The sequence below is a fragment of the Esox lucius genome, chromosome 11 (genome assembly GCF_011004845.1).
Source record: "Esox lucius isolate fEsoLuc1 chromosome 11, fEsoLuc1.pri, whole genome shotgun sequence".
NCBI classification, from domain to species: Eukaryota; Metazoa; Chordata; class Actinopteri; order Esociformes; family Esocidae; genus Esox; species Esox lucius.
The window spans coordinates 48,221,654-48,247,013 of NC_047579.1; the positions used below are offsets into that span (position 1 = coordinate 48,221,654).

The 25,360-nt window shown below is 42.0% G+C and overlaps 1 protein-coding gene across 5 annotated transcripts in view; it reads left to right on the top strand.

The window, feature by feature from the left end:
• Window positions 1-25,360, top strand: part of mrtfaa (myocardin related transcription factor Aa) — a 51,975-nt gene that overhangs the window by 11,264 nt on the left and 15,351 nt on the right. For 4 of the 5 annotated variants that reach the window (XM_029123405.2, XM_029123406.2, XM_013136095.4 and 1 more), the window contains exon 4: window positions 13,028-13,093. In XM_029123405.2, the coding sequence (XP_028979238.2) occupies window positions 13,028-13,093 (66 nt within the window). Of the gene's footprint in view, window positions 1-12,319; window positions 12,803-13,027; window positions 13,094-25,360 lie in introns of those variants that run through there. The other variant, XM_029123407.2, reaches the window with a different exon arrangement.

A 25,360-nucleotide genomic window follows, 5' to 3' on the forward strand; every position in this document is an offset into this window, starting at 1 on the left:
CTGCCTCATCCTATTTGTATTTTTTCTTAAAATTGGTCTGAGAATTGTTTATTTTCCAATAACTAAGTTTTAATTAGTTATCAGTTGTTAGCGTTTGGAGGGTTTTGGAATTGCGCAGCCTTAAAGCTGCGTCATTGCGACCAAAGTTCTATATTGTATTGTGTTTTTGGCCCATCGGAAATACACTGCTCACAAAAATGAAGTGAACACTTCCACCCATCCATTATCTTCTGCTTATCCGGGGCCGGGTCGCGGGGGCAGACGTCTAAGCAGGGATGCCCGGACTTCCCTCTCCCCAGAAACTTCCTCCAGCTCTTCTGGGGGGACACCGAGGCGTTCCCAGGCCAGCCGGGAGACATAGTCCCTCCAGCGTGTCCTAGGTCTTCCCCGGGGTCTCCTCCCGGTGGGACGGGCCCAGAACACCTTCCCAGGAAGAAACCACGGACTGTTCCAACTGGCGTGAATTTCTTGCACCATGCAACTCATAATGTGACTCAGTAGTGTGTATGGTACGGAGTTACTTTTGTTTCAATAAGAACAAACAAAAGTATTAGTATTGCACACCAATTAATTAATATTGAAAGCAAAACATCAACTAAAAATAATTGAGATCAAAATATATATATTTTGCAAAAATAAATCTCTTTGAAATTAGAAAAGAAATTGATTGAAAATGAATGTATTATAATTCTTTTAAAGGGGATTTTTTTCTGGATTGGGTTAATTGGTAGACAGGCTATCTTGCATAGAACTATGTTTGAGTGGGCGCAACAGTTAACGTGAAATAAGCGCAACAGTACAGTGGGGAGAACAATCCAGAAAATCACATTGTGACTCATCCTTCTTCTTCCTCCAAACACGGCGAGTGGATTTTAAACCAAAAAGCTCTATTTTTGTCTCATCAGACAACATGACCTTCTCCCATTCCTATTCTGGATCATCCAGATGGTCATTGGCAAACTTCAGACGGGCCTGGACATGTGCTGGCTTGAGCAGGGGGACCTTGCGTGCGCTGCAGGATTTTAATCCATGACGGCGTAGTGTGTTACTAATGGTTTTCTTTGAGACTGTGGTCCCAGCTCTCTTCAGGTCATTGACCAGGTCCTGCCGTGTAGTTCTGGGCTAATCCCTCACCTTCCTCATGATCATTGATGCCTCCCGAGGTGAGATCTTGCATGGAGCCCCAGACCGAGGGAGATTGACCGTCATCATGGACTTCTTCCATTTTCTAATAATTGCGCCAACAGTTGTTACCCAATCAAACTCCAACCTCTCCACAATGGCCAAGACCAGAGAGCTGTGTAAGGACATCAGGAATAAAATTGTAGACCTGCACAAGGCTGATGGGCTACAGGACAATAGGCAAGCAGCTTGGTGAGAAGGTGTGTGGACAGGTGTCTTTTATACAGGTAACGAGTTCAAACAGGTGCAGGTAATACAGGTAATGAGTGGAGAACAGGAGGGCTTCTTAAAGAAAAACTAACAGGTCTGTGAGAGACTGAATTCTTACTGGTAGGTGATCAAATACTTATTTCATGCAATAAAATGCAAATTCATTATTTACAAATCATACAATGTGTTTTAGATTCCGTCTCTCACAGCTGAAGTGTACCTAAGATATAATTACAGACCTCTACATGCTCTGTAAGTAGGAAAACCTGCACAATCGGCAGCGTATCAAATACCTGTTCTGCCAACTGTATCTTCCTTTCCTTCCTTCAACTGTACTTGGCTCTGCTGCTTCCACTGATCCCCCGTCATCACGTTCATTTATTTATATTGTTAGTGACTTAAATATGTTCATTGTGTATTTTTACACTGTATATTGGATGTATATAATTTTTTTGGGGACAGTAGTCTATATCTAATCTAGTCTATATCTAATCTAATTGTCGTTTTAGCAGTAATCTTCGTGAACCGAAAAAATCTCTGATTCTACTGAACGTCATCTGAAACGTTAACATTTGTTTTTTATGCGGATTAGATGTAGTTTAGGTGTTATTGAAATATTTTGACATTCTTTAGTGTGAAAGTAAACTAGGATCCGCTTGTTTTTTCTGATGTTACTCATCTCTGCAATGTCTGGACCAGTTATGTCCCGTATGCAAGGTTCCCAGATCATAGACTATAAACTGTGAATACGTGTACTCCTATAAACACTGCTCAAACGCAATTCCTTCTATAGAACCCTATCTGTAAACTGACCTGCCCAAGCCCATTAAAAATAGCAACATTTTTGGGGAAATCTACCCATCTGACAACACTGCCAATATGAAACAAGAAAAGAAACCAGGCAAGCCTAGTTCGGTTGGCCCGCGTTTAGAATGGAAGGAATGTTTTTGCCCTCACTGTATTCAAAATGGGGTCTCCTGTGTGACAGTCTTTAACCACTACGCCACTAAGCTATTGGTGGGCAGAGTGTTCTGCATTGTTGAACCAATGAGTCGAAACTCCACGGTCCTCTGAACTAGTTCCCTACATTAGCTCACATCTAAACCAATAACAGGGTTGATACACTACATTCAACGCGTTAAATTAGAAAGAGATTACTGTAGGAAGCCGATTGGGACATACTACCTCATCATAAAATTGCATCTTGACATCCGATAATTTTTTCACGTATTAACATCACGCCAATTTTGAATTTTTTGCTAGACAACATTAAGCATTGTGTTAAACTGACTAAAGATTCTAATTAAGTTCACTTCCACCACAAAAGGGCATCTATGAACTGTATGGCTTTTGCCACTGGCCATTGTAACAGCTTATTAACCAGTAATAGGCCTACTAGTATCTACTTACTACTTGGAGTAGTCATAAGAATTGAGCAATTGCTAGCGAGAATGAAGAGGAACATCCTCTTTTATTGTGCCAGGGGTTGTGATCTATATGAACCCCAAAAGCATGCATGGATGTGTGCTTTGAAAATCCACCAGAAATAGTCACAATATAACTGTAAACAGTTTTATTTTAGGCTAACTATACACCAATCAGCCATAACCCCTGGCACCTGTCAGTGGGTGGGTTATTTTAGGCAGCAAATAAATATTCTGTCCTCAAAGTTGACGGGTCTGTGCTGTTTTGGCAGAAAAAGGGGGACCCACACAATATTAGGCAGGTGGTCATTATGTTATGGCTGATAGGTGTATAACTTAGCTACTGAAGCTTGAAGCCAGCATGGTTTTTGTCTATCCTGAAATTTGTTTTGAAGAATTGAGCAATTGCTAGCAAGACTGGAGATGAACTTTACACTGCCAAAACTATTTCATTTCATGGCATATCAACGTTTGTGGAAACCCCTCTTTTACTGTCCATGGGATTGTGGTCTATATTACCTCAAAAATCATACACGGACGCGTACCAGAAATTGTCGCAATATAACCATAAGCAGTTTTATTTTAAGCTTACTTTGATGTGACTTCTGAAGCTTTTAGCCAGCAAAGTTTTGGTCTATCCTGAACAAATTCTAATGCATACTTTGTTCTGCCTAAGGCGTGGATCGAATGCAGGTCTATTATATGGGAGTTCGCTTCTCTAACCACTACGCTATTTAACAGTGACACTCAAGAGACGTTCGCTCTTCCTGGCCGGCTCCGCTTATGTGGACAGTCAATGCGCCTACGGTCACATGCGCTGCAGTTTTTCGCTGGTAGGCTTTTTTAGCGTATGAGCGCAAAATTATGTTTTATCATGCCAATGCTCCGAGGCGATATTTTGGGAAGGCAGCCGCCTTTGAGTTTTAAACGCAGGAAAATCCCTGCTTAATATTTTTAATGAAAGATCGGGGGGAGGAACAGTAAATACCTTTTTTCCTCAGCCCATATTTCTCGTATTTCGGTGTCTAGTGGGGGGCACTCTGTAAGGTGCTTGTCGTTAATCATAGTTGATGAGCCAGTTTAAATGACGTGAAGAATCACAATGTGTATGGATTCTGTGTTATTTGATTTCCATCAAGAGGAATGTATGTGGCACCTTAAACACTGCCACAGCGCTGCCACTATTTCCCCATGTATGTCCAGCTTAACAGAGACATCACAGTCCTCCATCATGACTAATCATTGTTTTACAATCAACTTGATCTCCTATGAACCCACTGTGCTCTTTTACAACGTCCTATCTTGTTTGGGATGATACGGGTCGCCACCTTGTGGCTAATGGAAACACTGCAACAGGCCGTACAGCACTGCTGGAAGTAGAGAGAACGAATGTAGTGCGGCCCATTGAGAATATATGGATATTTGTATGTGTGCCCTTTAATTTTCAATCAGCCTTGATATCCTCAATGTAATCAAACACACACCATTAAAACACAAGTCACGGGAAAGTGGATGATTTACACAAACTATGTGTTTAGTCAGGTTGTGTGTTCAGGGATATCTGCGAGTAACCCTAGCTGCCGTCTGCACAGGTGAAGGGTAGCTGGATATAGCCCCCCTAGCCAGCTGGACCTGCTATTTAAAACAGACAGGGCTCGGTGAGGAAGGCTGGGGGGCGGGTCACTCACATTCTGGAGCCCAGGCCCAGAGAGGAGTTAATTTGAGACTTGTTTACTGGACACCCTTCCTCCTTAGTACGACCTGGATGAAAAGGTGTAAAGGCATCAGCAGTAACTGTTTGGATGAGGACGTCATCTTGGTTTAAACAGCAGGCTTAGGTACCGAGAGCCCAGGGCCCAGTTGTCCCAAAGGTGTCTTGAGATAAGCTCATTGTTGGAACCTTCATAGGAGCATGGTTGAGTCCATGTGAGCTCTCTCCCAAAAGAATTGTGATTAAAGTTGTGTCTGAAAACGCTTGTCCTTCACACCTGCCTCAGATTGTAAAAGTGTGCAGTTACTTTACACACCAAATATCTTAGCAGGAAATAGACATTACTCTGTGATCAGTGGTAACCTCAGAACAGAGTTTATAAATGCAAAGCTTTTCTCTGTGCAATTGTAAGTGAAGTTAATTAAATATATAAATACAGAAGATTGTATATTCAAATTATATTTTAAATATGTTACAGGCCGAGTTGGTGGACACAACTCCACACCTTCGCGGACAAAAATGTCCCACTGACTTCCATAAAAAAATATTTTTTTTATCTCACTGCCATTAGAGTATAAAACCATGCATTCTGTAATGTAAGCATTTCATTTTGATGAAAAGTTGAAATTTTTACTGTACACACCACACACACAAATGCACGCGCACACACACACGTGCACACTAAAACTCTTCTACCAGATTCAACCATTTTCCCATTGCAAGCCAATGGATGAAATTCTTGCTTTTTGTTTGTATTTTTTTGAGCCAAGGTGCCCCAGTAGTTTTTGTGTGCACACGTGTGTGTGTGTGTGTGTGTGTGTGCGTGCGTGTGTGTCTGGTGGAATACAGTAAACATTTCAATTATCACTACTTTTCATCAAAATGAAATGCTTACATTGCAGAATGCATGGTTTTATACTCTAATGGCAGTGAGATAATATTATTTTTTTTTAATGGAAGTCAATGGGACATTTTTGTCCCCGAAGGTGTCAAGAGGGTGCAAAATTCATATGAAAGACATGAAAGAGTTAAAGACATTGGATTTCAAAAATGTAACTATAAATAAGAATTCTGCCCAAAAATCATGACCCTAGCTGCAACACAGGCAAAATGATCACCAAATCAACAAAACAAAATGGACAGAAATGAAAAAAAATGCCCGAAGGGGGGGCATAAGGGTTAAAAGGATCATTCCGGATTTTGGCCATAAGAACCTTTATCCACTTCTAGAAACAGATGAAGTTGTGGCTGCCATGTTTGTCTTAGCATCCTCTATGAAGGACGTTGTTTTAAAACTAACTAGCACATGTGAAGTCACTAGCAATCTATACCGTAGCCGTCCGGCCATTGTGCTAACACTAGATTGCAATTACGTTCGTTGTTAGCTGCTTGTTAGATATGTCCTTCAAACCACACGCAGAGACATAAAAATGGCATCCATACAAAGGGCCATGTTGCAAAAATCCAGAATTAACCCTTTTCAGTTCCATTGGGCCACTGCCAGATGCGATATACAGTATTGCATATTTCAGAACTCCTAATGCCTCAGTGCTTTATGTAAGGACAATGGGAAATGCAAGTAGCTTCTGAGAAGAGTTCTGTCAAGCCTTTTATTGTTTTCTATATCTTATCAGTGGGAAAAAGAATGGAAATGGTTGGTAGGATTGTTTAGCATTATTCAGTATAGGTTTTGCATTTGATAACAGGCTATGGCCTCTATCGACTTTGATTAACAGTAATTCCCGCCCTCACTATTACAGCAGAATGTAGCTTCAGGTATTTTTTATATTTTAAATGTGCTTACAGACTTGTGATTTGCTTTCTCATCAGTTTTTGTGTCTGACATCAACGTGCACAAACACAGACACAGACACAAAGGCACGCACACACATGCACATGCACATACAAATGTAGAATAATCCCTGCCAGTGTATAGTTGGTACCTTATCTTAAGTAAGGGAGATTCATGCATTTTTCCCATCCTCTATATTGTCAAAGTGAGACTTTCCTAAGGATTGTGCATCCTGCATCTCTCTCTCTCACACACACACATACACACACACACATATACACACACACATATGTTTTTCCATAATTGTGGATACCAGAAAATGTATTCCCTATTATCTGTATAAATGATTTCAGAGCTTTAATTAGCAAGTGGCAGATAAAAAAAAAAATGTGTCACCCTTTGACACTGCCTTGTTGCATTAGTTAATGTTGTTTACAGATCATGTTTACAGATGTGAAAGGGTGTTGGCTTAAAAGATGAAAGACCGGACTTGGCTTTTGGACAACACGTCTTGGTTTGGTTATGTCTGTGTTGTTCATCCATTGAAGCCGTTCATTTGTCACTATGATGTCACTTCTGAGTGTCACGTCCTGGCTATGCCCATAGCCATCTCTGGGGACACTGGAGGCAGGTGTAGATCGTTGCCTCCAATTGGGGACCCTATTTTTGTTCTGTGTGTGGCCACACCCGGGGTGGTTCATTGTGGTTTGGTTTGTTCTGAACGCCCTACGTCACTGGTTGCTGCGTTTGTTTTGTTTCCTTTTGATTAAAACTATGGATTACCACCGCCCTGTCGTCTCTGCGCCTGTGTCCCGCCACGCCACCGTGACACTGAGGATAGATCCGTGTGTGATTGGTGGTAGGATGTCACGATACCGGAACTTTTAACGATTGGATGCCCATTATTCTCGCTTACAATTTCGATACAAAAAAAGTATCATAAATATTTTAATTTTATCAACAGTTACAATAAAGAGTAATTTACTTATTTTTAATGGTTATCGCTCAGTGCTTAGAAAATTTCTGTGCCCAAACAGATTTTATTCAGATTTTATGTCGCGAGACCAAAGCTGTTACTGTTTTTAACAGTTGACTCCAGACATGGGCTGAAGGGATAATTTGGCTTTCTCCAAATGTGAACTGGGATGCAAGAAATAGGATGAACGATGACACATCAGACACTAGTGAATTAATAATTCACTGATGTGAGCTATGTGCTGACTCTTTTGAGATTGGAGTGTTGTAATTGGCTGACTCTCTGGCTTGACTTTTGTTTTTACTTGAATTATTGTGAAGTTAGTCAAATGCATCTCGCTAGCTCAGTTGTCAAACAGTTTTTAACTAGCTAGCTGGCTATAGTCTGTATCTTTCAAGTGCTTTCATTTGCACCACCGCAACGCAAAGCAACACGAGTTGTTCAAATGCACCAGAGCTGGGTCCCGCAGTGCGAACGTACCTTTGCATACTGCTCAATGCATTTTTACATTAGCATTTTTTGAACAACCGGCATTAAGGAAGAAATGCTTCTGCTAAAGCAGAGCGAATAGAGTAAAAGAGACCCTATTCAGAGACACAATTTTCTTTCTGATCGGGGCCATTCTTATTCCGAGAAGTAAGAATGAACTGGTGATGTCTCTCTCTGGGGCCACCCCTTCCTCTGGGCAGGAGCAGTAAGCTGACCACTGTACGCCCTACCCGATCAGAGCGCTGCTCTAAGCAGGGTGTCTTGTTCTATACTGTCTCTGGCTAAAGTGTGTGTCTCTATGTCTGTCAAAGGCAGAATGAGTGAGTGCAGGAACAGCTGTGACAGAGTGCTTGATCACAGATTCACCGGCATTTGACACACACACACACACACACACACACACACACACACACGCTCTCACGCTCACCTTACTCGTTTGTCGTTGCAGTAGATACTGGCTCTTGAAGTCTGTAGCAGTTGTACATTTGCTATGTAAGTCAGTGTATTTTTTTTCTGAGTTTGGACTTTTGATTTAGATTAAACGTTTTGGTGAACTATTCGGAACGTCTTTGCTGATGACGAGTGAAAGAAGAGGTGCATTTGTGTCCTGAGCACTTTGAATGGACTTCTGGAGAACTTCATGCTTCTCATGAGCTTTCTCACTTTTGCACAAGGACTATTTCTACTGCTCTCATTTGGGTCCACAGGCAAATTCCTTCTTCAATCTATTTTGCAGAACCTCAGACCTGTATGAAAATAATTTATCACAAACATGATAATGCATTATGGACTGAACTGAGAAAAGTATTATTTTAATACATTCTTTACACTGGAATGTTTATGGACATTATTTGTATTTTTTTTTATTTGATGGAAAACCCGTCTTTAACTGAGGGTTATACACTTTTTTGAACCTGATCACCATGCTGGACACCAACCCCTGCCTACGCAAAGACTCTGCCTCTTTTGGGCCCCCTCCAATCAGCAATAGCATGGATAAACGCAGCATACGATTGGAGTTAGAACGCCGGGCTTGTCAGAGCCTGAGAGAAGGTGGGATTCATATTCCACACATTATTATTATTCAGCAGACGCTTTAATCCAGACAGACCTACGGCGATGACTCAATACATTGTCATACCTTTATGTGTGTGTATGTTTTGAAACAAAGATTTGTTCGATTGACCAGTTACTGATTACCCCGTGTACTTCCTTACTCATCCTATCCATGTCTTTTTAATAGTAGCGCGCCGTGCACACCTGGCAATTTAGTTCATTCTCAGAGAATTGTCAGTTGTACGTCTCAGTGGGTATCGGGTGTTTTCCAGGGTTGCAGTCAGATACTAAGTGGACCTCATGGCTGTTGGACAGATGGGGCAGGGCCAAGACTCGGTGCCTGGTTTACATGAACTCCAGCACCTGTGGGTGTAGCCAAGGCCTCGCCAACTAATTGGCTGAACTGAGAAGAGCCACAAGAGATCTATTTGAAACCCACTGAGAATCTCAAACTGAGACTTTCAGAGAAACAAGTGTAAGCGATATAAAGGTGCATACTGATACCTTGGCACCCTTGCATTATGTCAGTGGAGCAGAATGTGTTTTGTTTTCTCTTTGCAAAACTTATTGAATGGATGTTTTCATTTGGTAGGCACCTCCAAATTATATATGAAAGAGAGAATTGCTTTCTTTAACCAAAATCATGTATGTTTTTATTAATTTAGTCCTGGAAATTTTTCCATATTGAAGTGATGAATCTCAATTACCTTTTTTGAGCCCTTTGAAGCAAATTAGAAATACATCGAAACACCTGTATTTTACCACAATTAGTGCAAAGTTTCCAATATATTTTGCCATGTCTGACACTAGTCCACTGAGGTATGGTGAGAAAAGACACTGGTGCCTATGTTCACTGTGACACAGGTTGTAACACTACGAAAACAGGAACAGGTTCAAGAGATAGGCATCAAGACAAACTCGATCGAGTCTGTGCTTTGTGTGCCTCCTCATGCAGCCAGGCCCAGTGCCGGAGGTTTCAGCCATGGAGCAGTTTGAGTGTGTGCTGACTTACAACTTTGTTCCTAATACTGTAATTCAACAGGCTGGGCAACCCAGAGAGATAGAGTTCCCAGCTATTACAGTGTGGTACACAAATAGAAACCTGCAGGGAGGGAAGGAATCAGAGAAGAGTGAGGGATGGAAGGAATGAAACCTTTTGAAAAGATTCTCAAAAGAAATCATAAGCTTGATATAGAGAAAGTGCACTGAGAAAGCGTATTTAATTTTTAGGGATAGGGATTACATTTTTTAGGGCTGGGGGGTGCTCATACAGTGGAGGTCAAAACTGCCGTCAAAAGGAATATACCAATCAGAGACACCAGGCTTGGTAAAATCCACTGTTTGGTACTTTAAGAAAGAAATTGCTGGTGAGTGGCAGTGGCAAATTACTTGGTGGACTAAGGAAGACTCCTATAATGAATGACAAAAGAATATTTCTGTGGTGAGGAAAAAAACAAAAACAACTACAGTCTAACATATCTGGATTACTCTCCGGTAGGTAGGCATAGATGTGTCAAAGACTATCATATGCAGAATACTTCAAAGACAGATACCTCAGAGAGCCACAAGACACCACAAGACAGTGGACACCATTCCTACCACGAAGCATGATGGTGGCCACATCATGCTATGGGGATGCTTCTCTGCGTCAGGGCCTGGAAAGATCATGATGATAGAGGGCAATATCTATGCAGAATATCAGCAAGAGTCCTGGCACTTACAATACAAATACAAGAGATCTGGGATTCATCTTCGAGCAAGACAGTGACCCCAGACACACAGCCAAAGTCACACCGGAGGGGCTTAAAAACAATAAGGTCAATGTCCTGGACTGGCTCAGTCAAAGCCCAGACCTAAAGTTATTTGTCATCACAGCGTAGCTGTGAAAATGAATAATATGCTTTCTAATGACGGTACGAAGAGGAAACATGTAGGTTGAACAGTATAGGACCTAAAATCCTTTTAAGTAGCGGTTTTACTGAGCCAGTTTAATGAGTGGATAGGGTCAAGAGAACAGGTAAAGAGGTTTCAACCCTAACACCTGGCCAGTTATTTAATATTTCTGAAAATCTCTACAAATGGTTCATAGACATGGTGCGTGTTGTTCTGTTAAAACCAATTTTTAAAACACTGAAACGGTCAGGCTGCCGGGCCAGTGAGTTCCAACGCCCTCTTTTGCCCTCATTTGCATCACTGACACCTGTCTGTATTTATTACCCTCCCCTTTTCCCTAATCCCTGTCCCTATTTACGTTCCTCCCTTCCTAGTGGGTCTTGTCGGTCTTTGTTTTTGTTTCCACATCATGTCCAACATAGTTCTGTTGCTTGTCTTGTTTTAAGATTATGTCTTAGTTATTTCTATTAAACGTCCCCATTGTCCCTGCGCCTGTGTCCATGCTTCAGCGTTACAGAAACCCAAAGTCAGTTATTGTAAGGGGACATTAGTTTTATGTTAGGACATATTAATAAGAAATATGTCAAGCTGAAATATGTTGCCTTCATAAGTATTCAACCCCACCACAATATTTTGTAGAGCCGCCCTTCGTCGCAATAACAGCTTTATGTATTTTGTGGTTTGGTTTGTACGCAGTTTCAGTATTTGCACACTGTTTCGGTATTATGCCCCATTCTTGTTAGTTTTGCTCCATGTTGTTTCCGATTGGTTGTTGTTGTGGGTAACCTGTTCACCGGTCACTCCAATCCCAGCCACTGAACTCTGTAGCTCCTTAAATGTGATTGTTGGCCTCACTGTGGCTTTTATTACAAGTCTCGTTTGTGTTTGAGCGCTGAGATATGAGGGACAGCTTTTTCTTGACAGTGCATGGGTGAACTGATGCAGCCTCAACTTCCTAATTATTTACCCAACTCTGCTGGTTCTGTATTTCCCAGCATAAAAGCAACTGCCCCTTACAATAACTGACTTCAAGATCCAAAGTCACTTTTTAAAAACAAACTCGCTCCTGACAATTGCAGTGTTTTTTGTTTGCTAAACATTTGTTTCAACAGGAAATTCTTGTTCTTGGATAAAAGAATACACACACTGAATGATTAGAAAGCCCTGAAATTGAAATGCAGGGCCAGACTCTTCGTTGAGGTTGACATGTATGTTATCATGTCAAATATTTGTACAGACATCTCATTATTACCAGATGCAGCAGTCGTCACACTGAGTGAGCAACTTTTACAATTTCAGTTTGACATTAAAAATGTATTTTTTTGTATACAAATGTATAATCAAGCACTTTAAGGTGATGGCACTGACAACAAGTAATTTAATTGTAAACAATACAATGAACCCATGCACTTTTGTAATACTTATAGGGGAAAAGAAAACAGGGACTCAATTTCTCCTGTAAGAGGGCTTTGGAGTCACAAGGTTGAGACTATAATATTTGCAGCCCTCAAAATGTTTTTTCTTTTTATGTTTACTGCACTAAACTCGCAGTGGTTAAAGCGTAGATAGAATGATGTGATGCAGAAAACATGGCCTCCTAACTAGCTTTTAGTGTTTATACTGCAGGTTTTGTCCTGGTGTCTTGCCATTGAGAGTAGACAGCAAATGGTAAGACACAATTCTTCACTTCATGTAGATTTAGTTGAGTAGTCAGTCCAGAGGTGTTAACATTTGCAGTGCATTTACACATCTTAATATAGCACCTCGCTCTATTCAAATTGTCAGTGGTGAATGTGGTGCTTTTTAACAAGAAGCACTTCTGCGCAGTAGCGTCGTTTAAGCCACGCGGAAGTGTGGCTCTCTATCTGTGGTAAAAGTTGTTGAAACACGACAAGCAAGCTGCTTTTTCATAGAATGAGTGTAGAAACAGGAAGCTTGTGTCTGACAGGGACCATCTGCCTGCTGTTTCCCCTCCCTGTCTGTGATGATAACCTCTGTTTCGGCTGTCAGATGCCTCTGTTGGAAGAAGAGAGGATGAGAGTGCAGGGACCAGAGGAACAGCAAACAGGGTACTACTCTTCAACTCCTGGCTTCTGCCTCTCCCCGATACATTCGTTGTATCCACAAGACCTTAACCTATTTTGCATTCCTTCCCAAAGAGAAAAGCAGCACGAAACCTATTGTCGGCAGGGTTTCTCAGTTGTTTCTGGTCCAGTGTCGCCCTTTCGTGCGTTTGTCTCTGGTGTGCGGTAGTAACCAGTGTAGTTGACCAGGTTTCCTCTTCCCTTCTGCAGTGCTCCAGCTCAAACTCCAGCAAAGACGGACCCGTGAGGAACTGGTCAGCCAGGGGATCATGCCACGTAAGTACAACTTTACAGAGTCAATCCCCTAACAAGTACCCTCTCCTCCTGTAGCCTTCACCTCACCTGGTTAGCTGCAGGTGCATATCTGCTGCTTTTGAAGTCATATCACCTCTTGAGTGATGGGCACAATGATTTCAGCAACATGGCTTTAACCATCGCAATGCCTTGCTTCATATTTCACGGTTCTAGAGATCCTGTTGATTTGGGATGTGGTTAAATCATTGTCAGGTAATTTTTTTTCTGAGAAATGCTGCTGGTTTCAGTCATCAAAGCCAAAGTGGATCTCTTTCCTGTGCTTCTGACTTGAATGCTAACCTCATTCAGCCTGTGTACTCATCTCCACGTAACATGTTGTTTGGAGTTGTTACACTTGCTCTTTTCACAGTGAAGGTTGCGAATATTGAAATGACTAAGGTCAACTTCCTCTCCGTTTCACAAGAGTTTGTTCCTGGTGCAAACCGGTGGCAGGAACGTTTGTTAAAGGTAGTCTCAGCAAAATGACGTTGTTGTGACCGACTCCCAAAAACACTGAGATGAGTGAGATGCCGGACAGGGCTTTAAACCAACAGAATACTTTCCCTCTTTACTTTCAAATCCCTATTTACAGTGCGCTGAGTAGCATTACAGGAACAGAAACATTTAAATTGCAACACTTTCTTTCTCTGTAGGAAAACCATATGAGGTTAAGAGTAGCCAACTCCTTCACCTCATTTGCCTGGGGTATCATTTGCCTGGGGTACTTTACATGGGTCCAAAATCAATCGATCAGCTCATTCTTTTTTTAAATGTATTTTTCTGGCCTTGCGTGCTTAACTGCCAGAGACAGTGTGAAATATAGCTGAGTGATTGCTTTTGCTGAAAGATTTGAACCTATTTGAATCTATGCCGCAACCGCTCTGGACACAGCAGCTTTGACGACCGGCTGGATGTCCTAGGACACACCTCTGCCACCCTGTTTTCTGGGTGCGTTTGAACCTAACATGTGATCAGATCTATAATAGGCTGTATAATACATTACGAACCTGATTAAACGTATTTGGGAAGATGTGACCCTCTAATTCGCTCAATGAAGTGTTTTAAAGTAGTCAGCCGTTTGTGATTGGGTCACGTGTCTGTCTGTCACTCGGTCCAGAGGCGGGTCTTACTTTAGCCTCTGCCTCGGTGTGAAGGCAGGTATTTAACCATGCAAGTCCTTCGGCTTGTTATGCCAAATAGTGTCCGCTTGCTGTAACCTGTCCTTCATCAAAACATTTTAGCTTTTAGATTCCATTGCAATGCCAGGAAAATAAATGTAATGTTTTGAAGTATATCAACATTTATGAAGTAAAAAGCTCTCTGTTTAGCGTGTCATTTGTTGATGGAAAAATGTATTTGGTGTGTCTTTAACAGTCACCTAATTGTCTGTGGCTCAGGACTGAAAGCAAACTACAGTTAAGAACTCTTCCTCATTTTATATCTGAGAACTACTGCTGAAAACAAGGCTGTGTTTACTGGGGTCTGTCCCCCTCCAAAAAAACGTTCTCAAGTGCGAATTATTTAGCTGCTTTCAGTTTACTTGGTCTTATCTGATGACAAGGCCCTTCTCATGACTGCCTCCACCCCAGTGGCAGTGCTGTGTAATAGAGAATGATAATGCTTCCCGAATCTCAGATCTGTTACCCCTGGATCACTACACCTACAGTCTTCATAAGCCTTTTCAGTCCGTCTCCCTTGTAGGACACAGTTCGGAGACAGCCATGGTTGGAGTAACAAATGACATGTTGATGACCACTGTTGATTTGTTTATTGTTTATCCCCAGTAGCTCTTGGCTACCGCAGCAGCTAACAAATTACAAAACACTGCTACATTTGTTGACACCGGTTGCGCAGAAATGTTCAAGTCCAAAAATAAAATGTTATAAAAAGAAATGTGTGGCTTGTGTCCGTTTATCTTTTTGCAGTTCTTGTTGTGCCATGATTTGTTGTTCTGTACCTGAGGATGGAAGGAATTTCCATGGGATAATGGCTGTGTGCTGCATACAGTGTCTTTTAGGGGTCTCTGGGGTACACCTGGGGAGCCTGTCTTATGGGTCATGTGTGGGTATAATAGCCGTGTGTCATTTCATTACTTAGGTTCTTAACTCCCGTGATAATTCTAATGGCAACGAGAAGTCATTGTCCACGTCCACCCTGAACCGACACAGTGGTGCTGCCCCTCGTGTGCTGTTAAGAGCCATGCTTGCTGCTTTTTGTTTGGAGCCGGCTGTAGTTGGTTTCTTCCTTGCCCCCCCCCGGACCATGCTGCTGGGCAGTAGTGGAGAGGATGTGGTAGATAGCCCCGAGGTTGTTTAGGTTAATGTAAGTAAATACGGGTCGCAGCGGAGCGATTATAAACAGTAGCATCCGCAACACGATGTTGATCTTGTCTGTGTGTGTTTTGGCTGTAGGCTTTTAGGTTCAGCAGAGCGTAGCTCTTGCAACGTAAGACTTGTCAGTTCAATTTCCACTACTGTGAGTTGCTTAAGCAGAGTTTTTACATTGATATTAAAGTCTGGACATTGGGACGGACATTGATATTAAAGACTGGAGACTGGGACGGCCATTGATACTAAAGACTGGAGACTGGGACGGCCATTGATACTAAAGACTGGAGACTGGGACGGCCATTGATACTAAAGTCTGGAGACTGGGACGGCCATTGCAAAATGTAGATTTTGTTGTCAAATAACTATTTCTTGGTGGTTTTTGATGTATGCTGTGTTTATTGTCTTGCTGCAAGACCTGCTTGCGGCCAAGTTTCACCCTCCTGACAGGCTTACTGGAGATTACTAGATTTCATTATGCGGTTGACCTTCATTTGACCTTAGCTATTTTGTTGTCTTCTTGTTTTGTACCCATTGCGTGATATTAAATGGTCAACAACCTTTTTTCTCTCTGGATTTCTCAGCTGTATGTTTTTTCCCATGGTGATGAATAATGGAAACCATGGGTGGCAAAATTACACTTCCAAAAGACTGAGATGTTTTGAGAAGTACGATGTTAATGCATCTTTCTACGGATGCCAATCGTAAATGTTTGTTAAAAATAAATGTTTCCTCTTAGCAATCGTATTAGTATAAAAATAAGTCCAGTTGTTTGTAGTTTATTGACTTGTATTGCTTTTGCATATCATTTTGAAGGGTGCCCGTCATTCTGGTGGTGACTGTCAGGGCAAATGGGGACACTGCAAGACTGGTTAGATGCAATCAAGGGATGCATTTAAACTTCCTGAAAATGAGGTTGTGCTCATTCTCTCTAAGATGCACTGAGCAAGATGAGCACATTCTGTGGGTAATGAGACAGCTTTCCCCAGAAGTTAAAAACAAAACAAAAAAACTTATTTTTACTCTGTCCTCTTTCGAAGCACACTTCTGCAACATAAGAGACAGTGTGATCTTGCCATCTACTGTATGTGATGTTGTTAAGAGCAGGTATCCCTTACAAAACCAAAATGTTTGTGGCAGATTTGAGGCAAACTTGTGGCTGATTTGCAGCAAAGAAATTAGTTTGCCAAAAGATTTTGCCACAAGTTAGCCAATGTTGGCCACTTGTGGCAAACTTCCAGCAACATTCTGGCAGTAATGAGAAGTTTGCAAACATGTTCACTACTGGTTTGCCACAAGTTGAAATTAGTGCCAAACTTACAGTAAACGTCTGGTAACAAACATTAACAAAGATGAATTTGCGGCAAGCTTGCTGCCAACAGTAAATATTCTAGCAAACCTGTAGCAAGAAAATAGAATTAAGAGTCAATTGGGAGTCAGTGGCTCAGTTGTTAGGGAGTCAGGCTTGTAATCGTAAGGTCTCCTATTTGAATCCTGTCTGGGCCAGTTGTCGTTGTGAGTAAGAGATTTTACCCTATGTTGCTCCGGGGGAAATGTCCCTGTACTTGCTGTAAGTCACTTTGGATAAAAGTGCTAAATTACTAAAATAAGTAATAACTTATATTACATAAGTTTTCAACAAAGTTAGCCAGAAGTCAACCACAAGTTTGCAGCAAATCCACCGTAAAAAAATATAAATAAATTTACATATGACAAATCTGCAGCAACATTGCCATATGTTAACCACAACTCTCTGCCACAAACCTAATATTTAGTAAGGGCTAATACACTGTGGATATTGAAAAGGTTCTTCATGCCCTGGTAACATCTTGACTGAAAACTGCTGGCATCTCACTAAGGCTCCTGACTCATCTCTAGATGATCCAGAATGCAGCTGCCAGGAGGGTCTCACAATTCACCTCAGTTTGGGATCAAATTAAAGACGCACCTTGGTACATATGCCAACTTCTTGAGACCTATTCTCCAGTATGCACACTCAAACAGCTTGGACAAAGCCTGTCCACCACGGGTGAAGGGCTTCTCATAATTGGTGCCTTAACACTTCCTATACATCTGAAGGAGCAAACTTCAATTCCCTCATTTACAAAAATGACATTTCTAGACGTTGCTTCATGCACTCTAGCTTTTTTATTGGTAAAAGGAAAAGGACTTATTTGCCACAAATGCACACAGAGCTATTGTAAAAGAACATGATGACATCTCATGGAGGACACATTAAATTACACGTAAAATGAAACAGATTTCATAAGGCCCTGTCTATTATCAGTGCGTTTGGAGTATTATGCCAAGATAACATTTAAAAACAACTGTTTTTTGTTAGTGATGATGAGACAGAGGGTGACATTTCATTTAGTCACCCCGTTCTGTCTGTGGCAACTGTCAGACTTGGCATGGGGAGTTTTTGGAATGCTGTCATCCTGTTTCCCATCGCTGAGCTCTCTTTATGGATTTGGAATTAAAGCCCACAGACAGTGTTGTGTCAACATGACTTCATTCAGTCACCATGTGTGCTCATTGCCTATAGAGTTTGATTTGGCTTCTGTAACAACCTATATACTGAATTCATTTCTTACTGTGCATTTCAAGGAAAAAGAAACGGCAGGTGCCCGAAAAATGACAAAGAGTTATTCAATGTCATTTCCAGCGTTGTTGCTTAATCTTATTCTGTCTTTTATCCCTGCTTCTCTTTGTGTTAGTTTTATAGTTTTTAGTTAGCGTGGTACACAAGATAGGCACCCGTGGACAAAGAAACATGCAACAAGGCTGAACCAGACAAAATTTTCCCTCTCACCCACCAATACTGGACTTCCTCAACCCAAAGTTAGCTTAGTGGTTCGCACTTACGAATGTGCTAATATTTCTCTTCCGACCCATGCATACATCCCATGCTGTGGATATTTCATATATTTATCGCAATGTCATTCATTTTACATGTATCATTCATTTAACAGTTACAAACCTATACTTAGTCATTCAACAGAATAGGGAACATAGTACATTTCTAAACGTAAAAACCCTGCTTAACACTAGAACTGCAAAAAGCCTACGCGAATTGGCGTTTGAGTTTGTAATTAAAATAAAACTGCCATTTTGAGAACTACACCCTCCTCTTTCCATAGACAGATCTTATAGGCCAGCAGTCTAGGAGACTAGAGCTATGCATTGGCGTTGAAATCCACTCAATAGCCCCACTACAACCCCCAGGAGAGACCTGTAAAGACACGCTGTTCACAGCCTATTAATTTCGGAACTCGTGTTTTTCTATGTATTCTTTTTCAGTCGTTTTTATTAGTATGATGAGACCTTCAATACAAACACATTCTTGTATTTTTGAAATCGATTAACCATTTAAAACAAACAGATTCTGTAATTCATTATTGTTTAGACTTATTTGTATAGTTTGATGACGACCCAGTAGATGAACTGATGCTCTGGCTGGATGATGATGCTGCGGAGGAGAATATCCATGCTGATAGAGACGATTCGAATGCTAATGACGCCAAACAGAGTTCGGCTCTGGCGTAGTTTAAAATCCTGCCGTAGATTAAAATCCTGCAGCGCACGCAAGGTCCCCTTGCTCAAGCCAGCGCATGTCCAGGCCCATCTGAAGTTTGCCAATGACCATCTGGATGATCCAGAGGAGGAATGGGAGAAGGTCATGTGGTCTGATGAGACAAAAATAGAGCTTTTTGGTCTAAACTTCACTTGCCGTGTTTGGAGGAAGAAGGAGGATGAGTACAACCCCAAGAACACCATCTCAACCGTGAAGCATGGAGGTGGAAACATCATTCTTTGGGGAAGCTTTTCTGCAAAGGGGACAGGACGACTGCACTGTATTGAGGGAAGGATGTATGGGGCCATGTATCGCGAGATCTTTGCCAACAACCTCCTTCCCTCAGTAAGAGCATTGAAGATGGGTCGTGGCTGGGTCTTCCAGCATGACAACGACCCGAAACACACAGCCAGGGCAACTAAGGAGTGGCCCCGGAAGAAGCATCTCAAGGTTGTAGCCAGTCTCCAGACCTAAACCCAATAGAAATTCTTTGGAGGGAGCTGAAAGTCCGTATTGCCCAGCAACAGCCCCGTAACCTGAAGGATCTGGAGAAGGTCTGTATGGAGGAGTGGGCCAAAATCCCTGCTGCAGTGTGTGCAAACCTGGTCAAGAACTACAGGAAACGTATGATCTCTGTAATTGCAAACAAAGGTTTCTGTACCAAATATTAAGTTCTGCTTTTCTGATGTATCAAATACTTATGTCATGCAACAAAATGCATAAAATTACTTAAAAATCATACAATGTGATTTTCTGGATTTTTGTTTTAGATTACGTCACTCACAGTTGAAGTGTACCTATGATAAAAAATTACAGACCTCTACATGCTTTGTAAGTCGAAAAACCTGCAAAATCGGCAGTGTATCAAATACTTGTTCTCCCAACTGTATGTATCCTTTTTTAAGAACTTTGAGGTCAAGGTAGAAGACCACCATGGAAGTGAACTTGGCTGTGGGGATAAGGGAACATGAGGATGATTTTTGTTGTCTTGTTGTGTTGTTCAACCAGCCAGACTAAACTAAATTCTGTAATTATAGGGGCAATTTTGAGTTTGCCGTGTGGAATTTCAGAATGAATTATGTCTTCGAGTTTGTTATGGACAACTAGGTTTCCCCCCCAGGGGGCGCCAAGACACAGCTGTATCAGGATTTTAACATGAACACAGAGAATGTAGAATAAAACACCAAAAATAGAAGTTGACATTTGAAAGGTTTTGGCCACCAGCACATTTTGCTCGCTGAAGGGTAGACCATTTAGTACAAGGGCATTTCCTCTTCCAGATGGATTTAACAAGTAATTAATGTAGCCTGTCGGTGTCCTGCTGCAGCTGCCTGACATGAATCAGAAGATCAAAGCATAGTCTGCGTGGGGGCCGGACCAAGCAACAAAGCCAATTAAAATGCAGCATATGAGCGGGTGGGTGTCAGTGTGCAGGGGATAGAAGAGGGTCTAAAATGGCGTTGAAAGCCGAATACCTGCCGCCCAGGTGACTCGTATTTCCTCTGTTCCCATTGGTCCTCTCGCCTCACTCCCGGATACACATTTGACCTCCAGGCCCGAGGGTCACGTCACACTGCAAAATGACGCGTTCAGCGTGCAAGGACCTGGCCTCTCTTTCATCTCACGCCCTCGTGTTATCGGTGCGGCGCGGGGATAGGGAAAATGGTGTCATTTGGGACTCGGCCCCTGTTTTACGCAAGCCCAGTGTTGGACAGCAGGGGTGTGGTGCGAGTGGAATCCCTCCGGCCAATCAGAGAGCAGTGAGGAAGTAGGGTCATGTGGCTGTAAAAGCAACTTGTAAAAAAAATATAACAATAATAATGGAAAAAGAGAAATGAGCATTAGCTGCAGGGGTGATAGTCAGTGTCAGGCCTCTCAGTTCACTGTTGACCGGGAGAACTGCTTCTATCAGAGACTAAGCCTGCAGTATCTTCTACTCACGGCTTCAGAGACACAGCCTGTTGGCTCTGTGTCCAGCCCAACATCAGCCTGAACGTGCACTGTTGCGTTGGTAACATAACAGTGTAGGTGTAGGACATTGGCTAACAGTTATACATTTGCTAATGCACATTGTTGTGAGCGAATGGCAAATCCATGCTGAGTGAATGTGATTGGGTTTTCCGTAGCTAATACTTGCCAACCTAGAAAACAGTTGAGCATAATTAGGATGCACAAAATAATTTCTGTGTGGATTTTAACAGTTTGAGGCTATTCTTTTTCCTATTCAATAAAAGATAACAGCTCTTGTAATCGTCAAGCAGTTGACTGGTTTTAAGCAATTGTAAATATTACTGAAATCAAAATGGCCCATTTTGGACAAATTATTTTGAGTTTATTGTTTGTATAATTGTCCTAATCTGATTTTAGTGGGTGGGCAGATGATATCATATGCACTGTATCATCTGTGAAGTAGTTGACCCCATCTTTAAAGAAATTAGAATTATGAACACTGTTTCTAAGGGTGCTTTAGCCAAACTGTGTGTGTGTGTATTTGGTTGCTGGCTGTGGAATAAGGGAATGCTGTGTATCTTTCCTGGAGATGCCTGGCCTGTACTGCAGAGCAGACATTTCCAGTTGAGTTTGTTTTTCCTGTTATTAGGTTTCCTACTTAGTAGTAAAACTATTATTTTCCTTTGAATTGTTCTTTTATTTAGGAAGACCTAATAACTCATTTGGCAGGCCATAACTATTGGCCATTTCCTGATTCGTCCATAGCTGGAGCATGTCATTTTTAACGTGACTGTCCTGTTTCATATATAGGCCTGGACGTGTGTGTGCTGGACTTTATAGTCACAATAAACATGATAAAACTTGCTTTAAGAACATATTAAATCCAGCATTGTACGTTTTTGGAAAACCTTTAAAAATGTACTCCATTAAAACCGTAAGGCCGATGTATTTGTCATATGTTGGTCCACGAAATACGTCTAACATTAACCACTTATTCGCTGCACCTCAGCTATTTTTAATTCTTGTTCATTTTTTGCCAGATGGGGTCGACTGAGCAAGCATTGTCCATTGCAGCGCATGCTATTATCCAGGGAAACGTACTACATAAATTTTTATACAGCTAGTTGGAACTACCACACAATTCAGTAGTAATAAGTACATCCTAATTAATGAAGTAGCTATCAGCTAGTGTAAGAACAAAGAGACAAAAATATTGTTTTATATACTCTTTGATGTTCTCGCTTCAGGGCGCGGAAAGTAGTTTTGACTCGGCTGATTGGTGCCCGGCCTCCCGGAGGGATGGGATTGGCCAGAGGCCAGAGGTGGCACAGAACCGGCTTTGGTAGGGATGAAGGATTTGAGCAATGCATGAAGATGGAAAAAGGATGCTTCCTTTTATGCTTCTTAGGCAAGTAACATGTTTTTGCACTGGATGCAAAAACATGTTTCAAATGGAAGCCAGATTCAAATGGAAGCCAGTGGAACGAGCACAGGTACAGATACAGACAGCAGTCAGTTTCTAACCACTGAGAAAGCTAGACCTGAGAATTATTATTCCTGGCACAGCTTTGTTCAGTGTCGATTGGTTCAGATACATGTAGTGTTTTGCTCAAGTGATTGTCCTCAAGAGGCCCAGTATATTAGGCAATCAAGTTTGTTAAATATTTGATAAAGAAAAGTTTAGAAGCCCAGGTTCAAGAAACCGTTTCAACAAAAAATACCTAATTAACTTTGAATTATTAAAGATTAGGGTGGCATGCTATTAGAAGAAGAGATTGACAGCTTTTATTACTATTGTATTATCTTGTATTAAACTCAGTTAGAAAGTGTAACGAGGGGCGACTTGTTCAGTCTAAACGTCTTGGTTATATAATGGCATGTTGTGACTTGAAGCCAGACACAAAATGTGGAACAAGGATGAGAGGGAATGTGGGGCTCTGGATGATACATGGTCATTCATGTACAGTTAGTTACACAGCCAGAACACACCAGGAACAGCACAACAGTGGATTTGACCAGACTGACACAAAACCAGTGGCAGATTGAATGTACATTTGTGCTCAAAAGTTTGCCTACCCTTGGAGAATTGATAATATATGTACCATTTGTAAAGAAAACATGAGTGAGCAGGCAAAACATGTCTTTTATTTCTTATGGGATTCACATTCAACTGTAGGTCATAACAGAATGGCACAATCATAAAACAAAATATGGCAACAAAGAAAAATTTGACTGACCCCTGTTCAAAAGTCTGCATACCCTTTGTTCTTAATACTGTGTATTGCCCCCTTTAGCATCAATGACAGCGTGCAGTCTTTTGTAGTAGTTGTCTATGAGGCCCCGAATTCTTGCAGGTGGTATAGCTGCTCTTTCGTATTGGCAAAATGCCTCCAGGTTATGCAAAGTCTCTGGTCGTCTTGCATGAACCACACGTTTGAGATCTCCCCAGAGTGGCTCAATTAGAATGTGGTCAGGAGACTGTGATGGCCACTCCAGAACGTTCACCTTTTTCTTCTGTAACCACTGGATGGTCAACTTGGCCTTGTGCTTAGGGTCATTGTCATACTGGAAGGTCCAAGAGCGTCCCATGCACAGCTTTCGTGCAGAAAAATGCAAATTGTCTGACAGTATTTTCTGATAAGATGCTGCATTCATCTTGCCATCAATTTTAACAAGATTCCCCATGCCTTTAGAGCTCACACAACCCAAAAACCTATGCTTCACAGTGGGGATAGTATTCATTATAGGCCTTGTTGATCCCTCTCCAAACATAGCGCTTATGGTTGTGACCATAAAGCTCTATTTTGTTCTAGTCACTCCAAATTACAGTGTGCCAGAAGCTGTGAGGCATGTCAAGGTGTTGTCGGCATATTGTAAGCGGCCTTTTTGTGGCATCGGCGCAGTAAAGGCTTCTTTCTGGCAACGCGTCCATGCAGCTCATATTTGTTCAAGTATCACCGTATTGTGCTTCTTGAAACAACCACACCGTCTTTTTCCAGAGCTGCCTGTATTTCTCCTGAGGTTATCTGTGGGTTTTTTCGGGTATATCCCGAACAATTCTTCTGGCAGTTTTGGCTGAAATCTTTCTTGGTCTACCTGACCTTGGCTTGGTATCAAGAGATTCCTGAATTTTCCACTTCTTAATAAGTGATTGAACAGTACTGACTGGCATTTTCAAGGCTTTGGATATCTTTTTATATCCTTTTCTATCTTTATGAAGTTCCATTACCTTGTTACGCAGGTCTTTTGACAGTTCTTTTCTGCTCCCCATGCCTCAGTATCTAGCCTGCACAATGGATTCACGTGAGAGCTAACAAACTCCATGACTGTTTTTACACAGACACTAATTGCAATTTAAAAAGCCACAGGTGTGGGAAATGTTCCTTTAACTGCCATTTTTACCTGTGTGTGTCACCTTGTGTGTCTGTAACAAGGCCAAACAATCAAGGACATGTAAACTTTTGATCAGGACCATTTGGGTGATTTCTGTTATCATTCCGATTTAAAAAGGAGCCAAACAACTATGTGATAATAAATGGTTTCATATGATCACTCTCCTTAAATAAAATACAGTTATATATTTTCTTTGAATGATCAGTCATATTTTCAAAATCAATGCCAAAATTCCACCATTTCTGCCCGGTTATGTGTGCCTATGAGCGCGGCTGTGACCAGGAGGGAGATCAAAAAGGACCCCTCTCACCTTTAAAGTCCTTTTGTGTGGAAGTCAATTGGTCCATCTGTGAAAGGCCTTCATTAGCATCTCGTTCACCATGGGAAGCATCGTCTTTTCCCCATGTCACTCCCACGTAGTGTCCCCGACGTCTCGTCACAAGCAGGGCGGGCGCGTGCGTGTCTGTAGCGGCGAGGTTGTAGGCCAGTGATGTGGGCAGTCACACAGATGAATAGGGCTTTTGGCTCTGACCTCATTTTGACCCCTGCCCCTTTCCCCTCAGGCACTTTTATACCCCACCACCAGAGCAGTGCACTTAGTCCCTGGAGGCTGGGGGGTGGGGGTGTGGGGGGGGATGATGGGGAGCGTCCCCAGTGCTCAGTGGGGTGAACTGAGGCTTGTGCCGGTTGTGGGAGGCTAGGCCCCGGGCCCGCTGACCTGACCCACCCCATTGGGATGGGCTGCCGCTGGATGGGATGCCAGGCTAATGTGATCCAGCAAGCGCCCTTTCTCTCTGGCTGGGATTCTGGTCGGCCCTCGGTGTAGCGCCGGGTTCCATTTCACCTCTCCGCGGAGGCGCAGGAGGGGAGTCACATTCCCGCGTTTTTTCACCTCTGCCAAGGTACACGTTTTTCCACGTGCCTCTTTATAGCTCAATATGCGTTACTTTCATGTGTTCATAGAGCTGAACGCTGTATCTAGTGACTAGAGTCATTCATGACCAG